General features: G+C 38.0%; 1 protein-coding gene across 1 annotated transcript; it reads left to right on the top strand.

The window, feature by feature from the left end:
- The first annotated feature begins 204 nt into the window (after positions 1 to 204).
- On the top strand, positions 205 to 17,076 carry BTG4 (BTG anti-proliferation factor 4). The gene is made up of 4 exons (XM_067747665.1): positions 205 to 377; positions 837 to 974; positions 15,299 to 15,497; positions 16,894 to 17,076. The coding sequence occupies exons 1-4, from the start codon at positions 205 to 207 to the stop codon at positions 17,074 to 17,076; spliced, it is 693 nt and encodes a 230-aa protein (XP_067603766.1).
- The last annotated feature ends 1,565 nt before the right edge of the window (positions 17,077 to 18,641 follow it).

Raw genomic sequence — 18,641 nt, 5'->3', positions numbered from 1 at the left:
CTGGCTGTTTTGTTGATTGATAGTATTGATGTGCTTTTTTTTAGTTCATTAAAGACTAACAAGTGACCTCTGTTTTAAATTTAAGGTATATAAAGTTTCCAAATGGCAGTTACATGTTGATAATAAGTTAGACCCTTGTTTCTGTTTAATTTCTCTTGCCTCCTTTTAATGGCTGCAGACCTACTTGTCGACTCTTCTTGAATCATGAGAGATGAAATAGCAACAACAGTCTTCTTTGTCACAAGATTAGCAAAAAAACATGATAAATTGAGTAAACAACAGATAGAAGACTTTGCAGAAAAGTTGATGACGATCTTGTTTAAAACATACAGAAGTCACTGGCACTCTGATCACCCTTCTAAAGGTCAAGGCTTCAGGTGAGAGTTGATATGCATGGCAAAGGGAAGTAAGAAGTTAGCAGTAAACACCTGCAATGATTTTGTTGGCAGCCTTTAAGTAATGAAAATTTTATGGGCTCAAATTTATTTGTTTGAACTTGGACTTGAAAAAAGGAGGTGTGGTAGGTAATAGTACAAGTCAAAAACTATAGAGAAAACCTCTTTATGTGAGGTGGATTAAACAATTTCTAACTTGTGTTTACCCTGAAGGTTATACAGTGAACCTTTGGTGTGACTTAGTAATGGAATCCATGTTCTGAGTTGCTGTGTAAAAAGTCGGTATTTTACTCTTGCTGTAAAACTGGAGGGTGGCCAAGGAGTTGAGGAAAGATGGGAGTGAGGTGGGAGCTGTGTGTATTGGGTTTCTTGCCTACAACATTATTCTCCAGCTAAAGTACCTGTCACCACGTCTTTGATTCCCTTTCCTTGTTTTTAAAGGTGTATCAGGATAAACAATAATCAGAGTAAAGATCCTATTCTAGAAAGGGCTTGTGCTGAAAGTAACGTGGATTTTTCTCACCTGGGACTTCCGAAGGAGATGACCATATGGGTAGATCCCTTTGAAGTGTGCTGTAGGTGAGTAATCTCATTGGAGTTAGTTTGTGTGCTCTGTGACCCTTGGAAATCTTAGGGTATTTAGTCAGCTCTATGCACCTTTGTGAAAGGTGATGCTCCAAAGCCCTGGATTAGCAGGGAGGGCACAGGGTGGCTAAGACTAGAGGCAAACTATATCAGACAACACAGACTTCCCAATTAGGGTGGATGGAGTGGGAAGCACAAAGATTTTTGCATAGTATTTGAAATTTGACTTTAATCACTGCATCATATTGCCAACTGTAGATTATAATGTCCAAGTATTATAGGCAGTATCAAGGGGGAAGAGGAGTTATTTACCAACAGCAATTCAGTCCGTCAGTTGAATCGAAAGAAAGTAGTCTGACTTTATCTTAGTTAATTCCTAGAAAGCTTTTATATAATCCTTGACCCCTGCCAATTACGACAGTATTAGTAGCTGAAGGTCATAATGTCTCTCAATGTGCTTTGCTGTCAAGCCATTTCAATTTGTTTTTTTTTTAAATTGCAGTATAGTTGATTTACAAAATTATATTAGTTTCAGGTATATAACATAGTAATTCAAAGTTTTTACAGATTATACCCCATTTAAATTTATTATAAAACATTAGCTATATTCCCTGTGCTGTACTATATCCTTGTAGCTTATTTATTTTATACATAGTAGTTTGTACCTACCCCTATCTTTCCCCTCCCCATTTCCCTTTGCCCTGCTGGTAACCACTAGTTTGTTTTCTATGTCTGCTGAGTCTGTTTCTGTTTTGTTATATACATATGTTTTATTTTTTAGATCCCACATATAAATGATATAGTACAGTATTTGATTTTCTCTGTCTGACTTACTTCACTAAGCATAATACTCTCTAGGTCCATCCATGTTGCTGCAAATGGCAGAATTTCATTCTTTTTTATGGCTGAGTAGTACTCAGTTGTATATATACATGCCACATCTTCTTTATCCATTCATCTGTTGATGGACACTTGGGTTGCTTCTGTCTTAGCTATTGTAAATAGTGCTGCCCTGAACATTGGGGTGCATGCATCTTTTCAAATTTCCTGGATATGTACCCAGGAGTGTTTTTTTATTTTCTGGATATATACCTAGGATATATATTGCTGGATCATATGGTAATCCTACTTTTAATTTGAGGAAGCTCCATACTGTTTTCCATAGTGGCTGCACCAATTTACATTCCCACTGATAGTATACAAGGGTTTCATTTTCTCCATGTTCTCGCCAACATTTGGTATTTGTAGACATTTTGATGATAGCCATACTGACAGGTGTGAGGTGATGTCTCATTGTTTTGATTTGCATTTCTCTAATAATGTAAGATGTTGAGCATCTCGTTATGTGCCTGTTAGCCATTTGTATGTCCATTTCTTTGGAAAAATGTCTATTCAGGTCTTCTGAACATTTTTTTTGAATTTTATTTTATTTATTTTTTTATACAGCAAGTTCTTATTAGTTATCCATTTTATACTTATTAGTGTATGTATGTCAATCCCAATCTCCCAATTCATCACACCCACCCCCCACCACTGTACCCCCTTGGTGTCCATATGTTTGTTCTCTACATCTGTGTCTCAGTTTCTGCCCTGCAAACTGGTTCATCTGTACCATTTTTCTAGGTTCCACATATATGCGTTAATATACGATATTTGTTTTTCTCTTTCTGACTTACTTCACTCTGTATGACAGACTGTATGACAGTCTCTAGATCCATCCACGTCTCTGCAAATGACTCAATTTCATTCCTTTTTATGGCTGAGTAATATTCCATTGTATATATGTACCACATCTTCTTTATCCATTCATGTGTTGATGGGCATTTAGGTTGCTTCCATGTCCTGGCTGTTGTAAATAGTGCTGCAACGAACATTGGAGTGCATGTGTCTTTTTGAATTATGGTTTTCTCTGGGTATATGTCCAGCAGTGGTATTTTTGGGTCATATGGTAATTCTATTTTTAGTTTTTTAAGGAACCTCCATATTGTTCTCCATAGTGGCTGTATCAATTTACATTCCCACGCACAGTGCAACAGGGTTCCCTTTTCTCCACATCCTCTCCAGCATTTATTGTTTGTAGATTTTTTGATGATGGCCATTCTGACAGGTGTGAGGTGACACCTCATTGTAGTTTTGATTTGCATTTTTCTAATAATTAGTGATGTTGAGTAGCTTTTCATGTTCTTCTTGGCCATCTGTATGTCTTCTTTGGAGAAATGTCTATTTAGGTCTTCTGCCCATTTTTAGATTGGGTTGTTTGTTCTTTTAATATTGAACTGCATGAGCTGTTTATATATGTTGGAGATTAATCCTTTGTCTGTTGATTCGTTTGCAAATATTTTCTCCCATTCTGAGGGTTGTCTTTTTGTCTTGTTTGTAGTTTCCTTTGCTGTGCAAAAGCTTTGAAGTTTCATTAGGTCCCATCTGTTTATTTTTGTTTTTATTTCCATTACTCTAGGAGGTGGATCAAAAAAGATCTTGCTGTGATTTATTTCAAAGAGTGTTCTTATGTTTTCCTCTAGGAGTTTTATAGTATCCCATCTTACATTTAGGTCTCTAAACCAATTTGAGTTTATTTTTGTATATGGTGTTAGGGACTGTTCTAATTTCATTCTTTTACATGTAGCTGTCCAGTTTTCCCAGCACCACTTATTGAAGAGACTGTCTTTTCTGCATTGTATATCCTTGCCTCCTTTGTCATAGATTAGTTGACCATAAGTGCGTGGGTTTATCTCTGGGCTTTCTATCTTGTTCCATTGATCTATATTTCTGTTTTTGGCCAGTACCATATTGTCTTGATTACTGTAGCTTCATAGTATCGTCTGAAGTCAGGGAGTCTGATTCCTCCAGCTCCATTTTTTTCCTTCAAGACTGCTTTGGTTATTAGGGGTCTTTTGTGTCTCCATACAAATTGTAAGGTTTTTTGTTCTACTTCTATAAAAAATGCCATTGGTGGGCTTCCCTGGTGGTGCAGTGGTTGAGAGTCCGCCTGCCGATGCAGGGGACATGGGTTCATGCCCCGGTCCGGGAAGATCCCACATGCCGCGGAGCAGCTGGGCCTGTGAGCCATGGCCACTGAGCCTGCACGTCCGGAGCCTGTGCTCCGCAACGGGAGAGGCCACAACAGTGAGAGGCCCGTGTACCACAAAAATAAATAAATAAATAAATGCCATTGGTAATTTGATAGGGATTGCATTGAATCTGTAGATTGCTTTGGGTAGTATAGTCATTTTCACAATATTGAGTCTTCCAATCCAAGAACATGGTATATCTCTCCATCTGTTGGTATCATCTTTAATTTCTTTCATCAGTGTCATAGTTTTCTGCATACAGGTCCTTTATCTCCCTAGGTAGGTTTATTCCTAGGTATTTTATTCTTTTTGTTGCAATAGTAAATGGGAATGTTTCCTTAATTTCTCTTTCAGATTTTTCATCATTAGTGTATAGGAATGCAAGAGATTTCTGTGCATTAATTTTGTATCCTTCAACTTCACCAAATTCATTGATTAGCTCTAATAGTTTTCTGGTGGCATCTTTAGGATTCTCTATGTATAGTATCATGTCATCTGCAAACAGTGACAGTTTTATTTCTTTTGCAATTTGTATTCTCTGATTGCCGTGGCTAGGACTTTATGTTGAATAATAGTGGTGAGAGTGGAACTCCTTGTCTTGTTCCTGATTTTAGAGGAAATGCTTTCAGTTTTCCACCATTGAGAATGATGTTTGCTGTGGGTTTGTCATATATGGCTTTTATTATGTTGAGGTAGGTTCCCTCTGCCCACTTTCTGGAGAGATTTTATGATAAATGTGTGTTGAATTTTGTCAAAAGCTTTTTCTGCATCTATTGAGATGATCATATGGTTTTTCTTCTTCAGTTTGTTAATATGGTGTATCACATTGATTGATTTGCGTATATTGAAGAATCCTTGCATCCCTGGGATAAATCCCACTTGATCGTGGTGTATGATCCTTTAAATGTTTTGTTGGATTCTGTTTGCTAGTATTTTGTTGAGGATTTTTGCATCTATATTCATCAGTGGTATTGGTCTGTAATTTTCTTTTTTTGTAGTACCTTTGTCTGGTTTTGGTATCAGGGTGATGGTGGCCTCACAGAATGAGTTTGAGAGTGTTCCTTCCTCTGCAATTTTTGGAAGAGTTTGAGAAGGATGGGTGTTAGCTCCTCTCTAATTATTTGATAGATTCACCTGTAAAGCCATCTGGTCGTGTACCTTTGTTTGTTGGGAGATTTTTAATCACAGTTTCAATTTCATTACTTGTGACTGGTCTGTTAATATTTTCTGTTTCTTCCTCGCTCAGTCTTGGAAGGTTATACATTTCTAAGAATTTGTCCATTTCTTCCAGGTTGTCCATTTTATTGGCATAGAGTTGCTTGTAGTAATCTCTTAGGATGCTTTGTATTTCTGCGGTGTCTGTTGTAACTTATTTTCCATTTCTAATTTTATTGATTTGAGTCCTCTCCCTCTTTTTCTTGATGAGTCTGGCTAATGGTTTATCAATCTTGTTTATCTTCTCAAAGAACCAGCTTTTAATATTATTGACCTTTGCTATTGCTTTCCTTGTCTCTTTTTCATTTTTTTCTGCTCTAATATTTATGATTTCTTTCCTTCTACTAACATTAGGTTTTTGCTTTGTTTTTTTTTTTTTTTTTTTTTTTGCGGTATGCGGGCCTGCCTCTCACTGTTGTGGCCTCTCCTGTTGCAGAGCACAGGCTCCGGACGTGCAGGCTCAGTGGCCATGGCTCACGGGTCCAGCCGCTTCACGGCATGTGGGATCTTCCCAGACCGGGGCACAAACCCGTGTCCCCTGCATCAGCAGGCGGACCCTCAACCACTGCGCCACCAGGGAAGCCCGTAACATTAGGTTTTTTGTTCTACTTTCTCTAGTTCCTTTAGGTGTAATATTAGATTGTGTATTTGCAATGTTTGTTGTTTCTTGAGGTAGAATTGTATTGCTATAAACTTCCCTCTTAGAATTCCTTTTGCTGCATCCCATAGGTTTTGGATCATCATGTTTTCACTCTCATTTGTTTCTAGGTATTTTTTAATTTCCTCTTTGATTTCTTCAGTAACCTCTTGGCTATTTAGTAACATAGTGTTTAGCCTCCATGTGTCAGTGTGTTTTATTTTTTGTTCCCTGTAATTGATTTCTAATCTCATAGTGTTGTGATCAGAAAAGATGCTTGATATGATTTCAATTTTCTTAAATTTACTGAGGCTTGATTTGTGACCCAAGATGTGATCTATCCTGGAGAATGTTCTGTGCGCACTTGATAAGAAAGTGTAATCTGCAGTTTTTGGATGGAATGTCCTATAAATATCAATTAAATCTATCTGGTCTATTGTGTCATTTAAAGGTTGTGTTTCCTTATTAATTTTCTCTTTGGATGATCTGTCCATTGGTGTATGTGAGTTGTTAAAGTCTCCCACTGTTATTGTGTTACTGTTGATTTCCTCTTTTAGAGCTGATAGCAGTTGCCTTATGTATTGAGGTGCTCCTATGTTGGGTGCATATATATTTATAATTGTTATATCTTCTTCTTGGGTTGATCCCTTGATCATTATGTAGTGTCCTTCCTTGTCTCTTGTAACAGTCTTTATTTTAAAGTCTATTTTATCTGATATGAGTATTGCTACTCCAGCTTTCTTTTGATTTCCACTTGCATGGAATATCTTTTTCCATTCCCTCACTTTCAGTCTGTATGTGTCCCTAGGTCTGAGGTGGGTCTCTTGTAGACAGCATATATATGGGTCTTGTTTTTGTATCCTTTCAGCAAGCCTGTGTCTTTTGGTTGGAGCATTTAATCCATTCGCGTTTAAGGTAATTATCGATATGTATGTTCTTATAACCATTTTCTTAATTGTTTTGGGTTTGTTTTTGTAGGTCCTTTTCTTGTCTTTTTTTTCCCACTTAGAGAAGTTCCTTTAGCATTTGTTGTAGAGCTGGTTTGGTGGTGCTGAATTCTCTTAGCTTTTGCTTGCCTGTAAAGCTTTTGATTTCTCCATTGAATATGAATGAGATCCTTGCTGGGTAGAGTAATCTTGGTTGTAGGTTCTTCCCTTTCATCACTTTAAATATGTCATGCCACTCCCTTCTGGCTTGTAGAGTTTCTGCTGAGAAATCAGCTGTTAACCTTATGGGAGTTCCCTTGTATGGTATTTGTTGTTTTTCCCTTGCTGCTTTCAATAATTTTTCTTTGTCTTTAATTTTTGCCAATTTGATTACTATGTGCCTCAGCATGTTTCTCCTTGGGTTTATCCTGTATGGCACTCTCTGCGCTTCCTGGACTTGGGTGACTATTTCCCTTCCCATGTTCGGGAAGTTTTCGACTATAATCTCTTCAAATATTTTATAGGGTTCTTTCTCTCTCTCTTCTTCTGGGATCCCTATAATGCCAATGTTTTTGCATTTAATGTTGTCCCAGAGGTCTCTTAGGCTGTCTTCATTTCTTTTCATTCTTTTTTCTTTATTTTGTTCCACAGCAGTGAATTTCACCATTCTGTCTTCCAGGTCACTTATCCGTTCTTCTGCCTCAGTTATTCTGCTATTGATTCTTTCTAGTGTATTTTTCTTTTCAGTTATTGTATTGGTCCTCTCTGTTTGTGTGTTCTTTAATTCTTCTAGGTCTTTGTTAAACGTTTCTTGCATCTTCTCGATCTTTGCCTCCATTCTTTTTCTGAGGTCCTGGATCATCTTCACTATCAGTATTCTGAATTCTTTTTCTGGAATGTTGCCTATCTCCACTTCATTTAGTTATTTTTGTGGGGTTTTGTCTTGTTCCTTTATCTGGTACATAACCCTCTGCCTTTTCATCTTGTCTTTCTGTGATTGTGGTTTTTGTTCCACAGGCTGCAGGATTGTAGTTCTTCTTGCTTCTGCTGTCTGCCCTCTGGTAGATGAGGCTATCTAAGAGGCTTGTGCAAGTTTCCTGATGGGAGGGGCTCGTGGTGGGTAGAGCTGGGTGTTTCTCTGGTGGGCAGAGCTCAGTAAAACTTTAATCTGCATGTCTGCTGATGGGTGGGGCTGGGTTCCCTTCCTGTTGAGTGTTTGGCCTGAGATGCCCCAGCACTGGAGCCTACCTGGGCTCTTTGGTGAGGCTAATGACAGACTCTGGAGGGCTCGCACCAAGGAGTACTTCCTAGAACTTCTGCTGCCAGTGTCCTTGTCCTCATGGTGAAACATAGACACCCTCTGCCTCTGCAGGAGACCCTCCAACACTAGCAGGTAGGTCTTGTTCAGTCTCCTATGGGGTCACTGCTCCTTCTCCTGGGTCCTGATGCGCACACTACTTTCTGTGTGCCCTCCAAGGGTGGAGTCTCTGTTTCCCCCAGTCCTGTCGAAGTCCTGCAATCAAATCCCTCTAGCCTTCAAAATCTGATTCTCTAGGAATTCCTCCTCCCGTTGCCAGATGCCCAGGTTGGGAAACCTGACGTGGGGCTCACAACCTTCACTCCAGTGGGTGGACTTCTGTAGTATAAGTGTTCTTCAGTTTGTGAGTCACCCACCCAGCAGTTATGGGATTTAATTTTATTGTGATTGCGCCCCTCCTACCATGTCACTGTGGCTTCTCCTTTGTCTTTGAATGGGGAGTATCTTTTTTGGTGAGTTCCAGTGTCTTCCTGTCGATGATTGTTCAGCACTTAGTTGTGATTCCGGTGCTCTCACAAAAGGGAGTGAGAGCATGTCCTTCTACTCTGTCATCTTGAACCAATCCTATCTGTCCATTTTTTGACTGGGTTGTTTGCTTGTTGTTGTTTTTTTCATATTGAGTTGTATATTGTGGATATTAATTCCTTGTCAGTTATGTTATTTGGAAATATTTTCTTCCATTCAGTAGGTTATCTTTTTGTTTTCTTGATGGTTTCCTTTGCTGTGCAAAAGCTTTTAAGTTTAATTGGGTCCTATTTGTTTATTTTTGTTTTCTTTGCCTTAGGAGACACATCCAAAAAAAAATATTACTACAGTTTATATTAGGTTTCTGCCTATGTTTTCATCTAGGGGTTTACGTGGTTTGCAGTCTTACATATAGGTCTTTAATCCATTTTGAGTTTATTGTTTATATGTGTGAAAAACTGTTATAATTTCATTGTCTACTTGTAGCTGCTCTGTTGTCCCAGCACCACTTATTGAAGAGACTGTCTTTTCCCCATTGTATATTCTTGCCTCTCTGTCATAGATTAATTAACCATAGGTGCATGGGTTCATTTCTGGGCTCTCTGTTCTCTTCCACTGATCTATATGTCTATTTTTGTACCAGTATCATACTGTTTTGATTACCAGAGTTTTGTAATATAGGCTGAAGTGCAGGAGCTTGATACCTCCAGCTCTGTTCTTTCTCAAGATTGCTTTGGCTATTTGGGGTCTTTTGTGTTTTCATACAAATCTTAGAATTATTTGCTATAGTTCTGTGAAAAATGCCATTAGTATTTTGATAGGGATGGCATTGAATCTGTAGATCGCCTTGGGTATTATGGTTATTTTAACAATATTAATTCTTCCAATCCATGAACATGGTATGTCTTTCCATCTGTTTTTGTCTTCAGTTTCTTTCATCAGAGTTTTATAAATTTCTGAGTACAGATCTTTTTACCTTCTTAGTTAGATTTATTCTTAGGTATTTTATTCTTTTTGATGTGATGGTAAATGAGATTGTTTTCTTAATTTCTTTCTGATAGTTCATTGTTAGTGTGTAGAAATGTAACAGATTTCTGCAACAAATTTCTGTATACTAGTTTTGTATTCTGCAATTTTACCAAATTGTTTTCTGGTGGTATCTTTAGGATTTTCTATGTATACTATCATGTCATCTGCAAACAGTGACAGTTTTACTTCTTCCTTTCCAATTTGGATTCCTTTTCTTTTTCTTGTCAGATTGCTGTGTCTAGAGTTTTGAATACTATGTTGAATAAAAGAGGTGCGAGTCGGTATCTTTGTCTTGTTCTGATCCTAGAGAAAATGCTGTCAACTTTTTATGATGAGTATGATGTTAGCTGTGGACTTACCATATATGGCCTTTGTTATGTTGAGAGATGTTCCCTCTATACCCACTTTGTGGAGAGTTTTTATTATAAATGAATGTTGAATAGTGTTGAAAGGTTTTTGTACATCTATTGAGATGATAATAGGATCTTTTATTCAACTTGTTAATGTGATGTATTGCATTGATTTGTGGTTATTGAACCATCCTTGCATTCCTGGGATAAATCCCACTTGACATGGTGTATGATCCTTTTAATGTATTGTTGGATTTGATTTGCTAATATTTTGTTGAGGATTTTTGCATCTATGTTCATCAGTGATACTGACCTGTAATTTTTTTCTGTGATATCTTTGTCTGGTTTTGGTATCAGGGTGATGTGGCCTCATAGAATGAGTTTGGAAGTGTTCCTTCCTCTGCAATTTTTTGGAAGAGTTTGAGAAGGATAGGTGTTCACTCTTCTCTAAATGTTTGCTAGAACTCACCTGTAAAGCTGTCTGGTTCTGGAATTTTGTTTGTTGGGAGTTTCTTTTTTTTTTTTTTTTTCCATTATTAATTCAATTTCATTACTGGTAATTGGTCTGTTCATGTTTTCTATTTCAGCCTGGTTCAGTCTTGGGAGATTGTACAGTTCTAGGAATTTGTCCATTTCTTCTAGGTTGTCCATTTTATTTGCATATGGTTATTCATAGTAATCTCTTGTGATCTTTTTATTGTTTGTAACTTCTTTTTTATTTCTGATTTTATTGATTTGGGCCTTCTCTTTTTCTCTTGATGAATTTGGCTAAAGGTTTATCAATTTTGTTTATCTTTTCAAAGAACCACCTCTTAGTTTCATTGATCTATTTTTTTGTTTGTTTTTTGTCTCTATTTCATTTCTGCTCTGATATTTATAATTTCTTTCCTTCTAACAACTTTGGACTTTATTTGTCTTCTTCTAGTTTCTTTTGATGTAAGGTTAGGCTGTTTGAGACTTTTGTTTCCCAAGGTAGGCTTGTATCACTATAAACTTCCCTCTTAGAACTACTTTGCTACATCCCATAGATTTTTGGATCATTGTGTTTTTGTTTTCATTTGTCTCCAGGTATTTTTTGATTTCCTCTTTGATTTCTTCAACGATCCATTGGTTGTTTAGTTTATATTGTTTAGCCTTTACATGTTTGTGGGTTTTTTTTTTTTCAGTTTTCTTATAGTGATTTCTAGTTTTGTAGCATTGTGTCAGAAAAGATGCTCAATATGATTTCAGTCTTCTTAAATGTACTGAGAGTTGATTTGTGGCCTAGCATATGATTTGTCCTGGAGAATGTTCCATGTACACTTGAAAAGAATGTGTATTCTGCTGCTTTTGGATGGAATGCCCTGTAGATATCTGTTAGGTCCATTTGGTCTACTGTGTCATTTAAGGCTAGTGTTTCCCTCTTGATTTTCTGTCTGGATGATCTGTCCATTGATATAAGTGGGGAGTTAAAGTCCCCTAGTATTATTGTGTTACTGTCAAGTTGTCCCTGTATCTCTGTTAATATTAACTTTACATATTTAGGTGCTCCTATGTTGGGTGCATATATATTTACAATTGTTATACCTTCTTCTTGGATTGATCCCTTGATCATTATGTAATGTCCTTCTTTGTCTCTTGTTACAGTTTTTGTTTTAAAGTCTACTTTGTCTTAGAGTCTACTTTGTCTGGTGTAAGTATTGCTACCCTGGCTTTCTTTTCATTTCTATTTACATGGTATACCTTTTCCTGTCCTCTCACTTTCAGTGTATGTGTGTCTTTAGATATGAAGTGAGTTTCTTGTAGACAGCATATATATGAATATTGTTTTTGTATCTTCAGTCACTCTATATCTTTTGATTAGAACGTTTATTCCAGTTACGTTTAACGTAATTATTGATTGGTATGTACTTACAGCCAGTTTATTAATTGTTTTGGTGTTGTTTTTGTAGTTATTTTGCTCCTTTCTTCTTTTCTCTCTTCCCTCGTTATTTGATGACTATCTTTAGTGCTATGTTCAAATTTCTTTCTGTTTTTTGTGTATCTATTATGGATTTTAATTTTTGGTTACCATGAGGTTTATATATAGCAATCTATATATGTGATTATTTAAATTGCTCATCTCTTAATTTCAAATGCATTTTAACAACCCTGCATTTTTACTCCTCTCCCCTCATGATTACTGTTTTTTCACATCATATTTTCCATCTAATTCTTTTGTGTATCCCTTAACTACTTATTGCAGATCTAGGCAATTTTACTACTTTTGTCTTTTAACCTTCCTATTAGCTTTGTATGTGGTTGATCTTACTGCCTTTATTGTATATTTTGCCTTTACCAATGAGCTTTTTCCTTTCGTAATTTTCATGTTTCTAGTTGTGGTTTTTCTTTTTTGCTTAGCGAAGCCCCTTTTAACATTTCTTGTAAAGCTGCTTTGGTGATGCTGGACTCTTTTAGCTTTTGCTCATCTGTAAAACTTTTGATCTCTCTTTCAAATCTGAGGGTAAGCCTTGCCAAGTAGAATATTCTTGGCCATAGGTTTTTCATTTCATCACTTTAAATATACTGCAACACACCCTTCTAACCTGCAGAGTTTCTGCTGAAAAGTCAGCTGATAGCTTTATGGGGAGTCCCCTTACATGCAACCTGTTGCTTTTTTCTTGCTTTTAATATCCTCTCTTTATCTTTAATTTTTGCCATTTTAATTACAATGTATCTTGGTGCGGTCCTCCTTGGGTTGATCCTGTTTGAGGCTCTCTGTGTTTCCTGGACCTGGATATCTGTTTCCTCTGCCAGGTAGAGAAGGTTTCAGCTATATGTCTTCAAATATATTCTCTGACCCTTTTTCTTTTCTCCTTCTAGGATCCCTATAATGCGAATGTTAGCATTCTTGGTGTTTTTCCAGAGATCTCTTAAAGTATTCTAATTTCTTTTTATTCTTTTTTTCTGTTTCAGCTTCAGTGATTTCTATTACTCTGTCTTCCAGCTCACTGATCTGTTCCTCTGTATCATCTAGTCTACTGTTGATTCCTTCTACTGTATTTTCACTTCAGTGAAATTCTCCAGTTCTGCTTTGTTCTTCTCTGTATCTTCTAACTCTTTGTTTAACTTCTCACTATTTCCCTACATTCTTCTCCCAAGTTCTTTGTTCTTCTTTATGATCATTACCTTCAACTCTTTATTGGGTAGATTACCTTTCTCCACTTAATTCTTCTTCTGGGGTTTTATCCCATTCCTTCATTTGGAACATGTTCCTCTGTTTCCTCATTTTGCCTAATTTGTTTTTATTTCTATGTATCTGGTTGGTTGATAACATTTCCTGGCTTTGGAGAAGTAGCCTTTTGTAGGAGACATCCTGTGCATCCCAGCAGTGTACTCCCCTCTGGTCACCAGAACTATATGCTCTAGGGGTGCCCCCTATGTGGGATGTGTGGGTCCTTATGTTGTGGTGGACTGACTACTGTGGGTGGTCTAGTAGGTGGGGCTGGTCCCCGATCTGGTTGGTTGCCGGGCCCTGCCATGTATGGAGGCTGCCAGCTGCTGGTTGTGAGGTTGGGTCATTAGGAGACTGGCTGTGGAACCATGGGGAAAGGGGTCCTGGGGCTAGTGCTGGCTTACTGATGGGCAGAGCTGGGTTCTGACCTTGGTGGTTGTGGGGCTGAGGTTTCCAGTTCTAGTGTCAGCCTGCTGGTGGGTAGGGTCAGTTCCTGATACAACTGGTTGTGCATTCTGGAGTGTCTCAGAGTTGGTGCTGGCCCATTGGTGAATGGGGCTGGATCCCAAGGTGGCTGGCCGAGGAGTTCACGGTGTCCTGGAGCTGGTGTTGGCCTGCCAGTGGGTTGGGCGGTGGTTGAGAGGGTGCAGGGGCTAGTGTTGGCTCACTGGCTCACTAGAGCTGAGTCCTGAAATTTCTGGCTGCAGGGCCTGTGGGTCCTAGAGTTAGCTGGTATAGGCCGGCTGGGGGGTGGGGTGGGGCACCTCCCTGACATAGCTGGCTACAGGGTCTGAGGTGTCCCAAAGCTTGTTTTTGCTTGCTGGTAGGTGGGGCTGGATCCCCGAATGGCTGGCTGAGGGACCCAAGGTGTCTCAGAGCTAGTGTTGGCCTGTTGGCAGATGGGGTCTGGGCTCAGGTGATCTTGGAGCTGATGTTAGCCTGCTGGTGGGTGGGCTGGGAAGCCAGGGCCCAGGGGTCTTGAGGATGTCCACTCGTGGGTGAGGTTCCTCCCTGGGCTGGCCCTGGCTCCTTGGTGGTGGTGGGGTCAGGGTCCAGGGTATCCTGGGGCCGATTCCTTCCCACTGGTAGGCAGAGCTGGGTCCTGGGATCTCTGCCTGCAGGGCCCTGTGGGTCCTGGGGCTAGTGCTGGTGCACTGGTGTGTGGGGCCAGGCCCTGGGCCCTCTGTTGGACAGTGCTGCATCCTGGGGCAGCTGTGGGCTCAGGGGGTCTTAAGGCCGTGTACCTGCTAGTAGGTGGAGCTGTTTTCCCACCTAGCTAGTTGCTTGGCCTGAGGCATCTCAGCACTGGTGCTGAAGGGCTGATGGGCGGGTCTGGGTCCTGGTGCTAATAAGCTAGAGGAAGGATTTCAAAATGGCGCTTGCCAGCACGAATGTCCACGTGGTAGAACAAGCTCCCCAAAATGGTTGCTGTCAGTGTCTGTGTCCCCAGGATGAGCTCAAGTTGCCCCCTGCCTCTCCAGGAAGCTCTCCAAGATCAGCTGGTGGGTCTGACCCAGGCTCCTTTCAAATTACTGCTTCTGCCCTGGGTCCTGGAGATTTTGTGTGGGCCCTTTACGAGTGGCATCTCTATTTCCCACAGCCCTCTGACTTTCCCAAAGTAAGCCCCACTGGCATTCAAAGCCAAGCATTCTGGGGGCTCCTCTTCCTGGTACAGTATCCCTGGTCTGGGAAACTCCATGTGGGGCTCAGACCCATTGCTTCTTCGGGAGAACCTCTACAACTGTAATTAGCCCCCCACTTGTGTGTTGCCCACCCAGGGGTATGGGTCTGACCTATACCATGACTCTGCCCCTCTTACTGGTCTCATTGTGGTTCCTTCTCTATAACTTTAGTTGTAGAAATCTTTTCTGCTAGATTCCAGTCTCTCATCAATAGTTGCTCTCTAGATAGTTGTAATCTTGGTGTGCCCATGAGAGGAGGTAGGCCCAGGATCTTCCTACTCCACTATCTTGGCCAAGCTTTGAGAATTTGTTTTCTTTTTTTTTAAAGTAACTCTTCTTGTAAATTACTGAGTTGTTTCCAGAAAAGATTAGAGATAAAACCTGTGAGAATTTGAATCCCTAATGAATGCTTTATTTTCCTTTCCTACTTAGGTATGGTGAGAAAAATCATCCATTTACAATTGCTTCTTTCAAAGACAGATGGGAGGAATGGGAATTATCCCAACAAATCAGTGATGCTGTTAATAGAGCCACATTAGACTACTCCTCTGGCACTTCCTCTGATGAAGAAAGTTGTAACAAAGAACCTCAGATAATTCCTAAAGTCAGAAATCCAAAGAGTATTTATCAGGTAAATTGTTCTCCATTTCTTCTCTGTACATTTTTTTTTCTACTCTAATTCTAAAAAGAGTATGCTCACTGTAAAAGCAAAGAAACAAATAATTGGAAAATATGGAAAGATTATAAAGATTAAAATCACAATAATAATATTCTGGCAAAACCTTTTCTGTCTTTTTTTCTTCCTTCTCTCTCTTTATACCCTCTACTTGGCTGAGTGCACACTGATTTAGGGAGAATCTCTGACCCTTTGTATGTATGTAAATTTGTTTTCTTAATCACTTATGTATTGACATGTTAAAGCAATTTAAATATTTTACATTTTAAATCATTTGCTTCCCTTATAATTTATTTAGCTAATGTATTATTGGAAGACATCTAGGTTGTTTTCACATTGTTGTGATATTAAAAAAGCTAATTTTTACAGAGATGTCAGAATTCTAAGTTATTTCTAGAGATTTGATTCTCAGACATATAATTACTGGGTCATTGTGTATGAATATTTTATGAGTTCTTAACACAGGACAAAGTACCTTCTAGAAAGATGTCTTTGTTTGTAGTCTTACCAGCTCTATGTGAAAGTGTTTATCATTTTCCCTAAAATTGGGTATTCTCATTGAAAAATATCATTTTTATTAATTAAATTAAACATTAAAACAAAAACTCCATGTACCTAAGTGTTGTAGTTAATTACTGTCTTATGAATTTTTTCTCCTTTACCCATTTATCATTTGAGGTCCTAATGTGTTATTAAAGGCTTTTCAAAGGTTAGAAATATTTTAACCCCTTGTCATATTACTGGAAAACCTTTTTCCCCTAGCTTGTTTAGTTTTCTAAACTATATATGTAGTTTATATTTAGTTCTATATGTAAAGTTTAAAATTATGTAGTAAAATGTTTGCCCTTAATTCTATTTTTATGCTTAGAGAGATCTTCTTAATCTAAGGATCAGATCTGTAGTCAGCTATATTCTTTTAGAACAATGTCCTTTGAAAGTGTAGTCAGCAAAACATTTATATTGGTCATCTGAGATGTTTAAGATGGATGTTTCTAGACCTCAACCCCAGAGATTGTGATTAGATAGTTTTGGGTTGAGCGAGGCGGGGATCAGGTAGGAGAAAACACAGGAATATATACTAATTTGAGTAAATTTTTAAATTTTTTGTTTTTAAAATTCTTGTTTGGACTAAAGAATTTTGTTAAAAGATATGAAGTGACTTACTTCATACCCTAAAATGCAACTCAATTTTCCAAAGATAAGGATCTACTTTGATTTCTATTCATTTGTATTTCCTATGCTTTTGAAAAGTTGAACCTGTGAGTTATGGGTTTATATTTAATCCTTAGAAGTGGCTTATCAGTTTACAGAAAATCATCATGCTCCTTTTTTCTTCTTTTTTTCTCCCCAGGTTGAAAACTTGAAACAGCCCTTTCAATCTTGGTTCCATATCCCCCACAAAAGCAATATGGGGGATGGCCGAATGGGCCTCCTAGGAAATGCTTATCATGCATTGCATAAGATCCCTAAGGGTCACAGGCCTGCTGCTGGGCACCGGGTGGACAGGTACCACTGGGTCAACACACACCGATAGTGCAGCGGCTGGGCCCTCGCGGAGTAGAGCTCAGCAGAGCTACTTTATTTTCTCTGAAATGAAAACAAGTCTAAGCTCGAGAGGCCCAGGAAACAGAAAAAAAAACCACATTAGGGACTAGGGTGCATGATGGTGAATCCTCTCATGCAGATCATGACTGTGTTCTTAGCTGTACTTTTAATTCTTTAATTTTAAATGAAGGTTTATATAACACAAATGAATGTACCCAATAAGGTAATAGAATGAAGATATTGACCTGTAATAAGATTCAATGCATTATGAAGAGTAACAGTTTAAATAAACGTGCTGTGTTTTTAATACCTTCTTAGTTGAGTTTGTTGCAAGAAAGTTTTAAAAGTTCTTGTTTTTCATTAGCCATTAAAAAAAAAAAAGTAGACCTTCATTTAGGGAAGAGTGATCCTCATAGTATTCAGGTTCTACTTTATTACCTGCCATTACTGTTCTATTTTATAAGGTCAGTAAGAGCTTGTCTGAAAACTACTTTTTAAGACATCATTCCTTTAAAAAATTTGGCATATTTCTAAACCTCATAATAGCCTTAATTATGACACTTTGTGGATGATATATCTCACTATGAAGAACTCAAGTGAAGCAGAAAAAAGCATAGTAACAAGGAAATAAAAATCCTTCCCATCCAACCAGAAATTACCATTATTAATACATTAAACGGTGACCATCTTTCCAGTGATCCTTTATATACATACAAATGTAAGAATTGACATATAGAAAATTTAATAAGAAAACCATACTACGGGAGCTACTTGATAGATATTTAGATTTAATTTTACTTGACCTCAGAAAAAAAGAAACCTAAAGTGAAACTGAAAGTTGTTGAAATAGTCATAAGATTTTCTACCACAGAGTATTTTATTTTTTGAAATATTTCTTTTATGGTTTAAAAAAAGGAACACCAGGAGGCCAGACAGTCTTTAAAACTTGAAAAAAAAAATACAGTATTGCTTATTTCTTACTATGAAAGCTGCAGAAATTAACATTCTTCATTTTTTTCTTTGCTCCTTATCTTCCATGTCACTTTACAAATTGAGGTATAATTGACATATAACATTAGTTTCAGGTGCACAACATGATCTGATATTTGTATAGATTGTGAAATGATTACCACAATAAGTCTAGTTAACGTCTGTCAGCATAAATAGTTACTTTTTTTGGGGGGGGATGAGAACTGTTTTTACTCTCTTGGTAACTTTCAAATATGCAACGTTTTTAATGTCAAGGTTTAACATTTAAGTTCTCTCCTGAAATAATTACTCTTAATAGTTGATTTTTCTTAGTTCTATATTTCAACTTAATCAATGAATGCTCATCAATATTTTCTATATGTGAAATCTATTTTGATTCACCTTTCTTTTTTATAAATTTTATTTTATTCATTTTTTTTATACAGCAGGTTCTTATTAGTCTACAGTTTTATACACATCAGTGTATACATGTCAATCCCAATTGCCCAATTCAGCACACCACCATCCCCACCCTCCCGAGGCTTTCCCCCCTTGGTGTCCATATGTTTATTCTCTACATCTGTG

This window comes from Pseudorca crassidens, chromosome 9 (assembly GCF_039906515.1).
Source record: "Pseudorca crassidens isolate mPseCra1 chromosome 9, mPseCra1.hap1, whole genome shotgun sequence".
Lineage (NCBI taxonomy): Eukaryota > Metazoa > Chordata > Mammalia > Artiodactyla > Delphinidae > Pseudorca > Pseudorca crassidens.
This window is presented reverse-complemented; position numbering and strand designations above follow the sequence as displayed.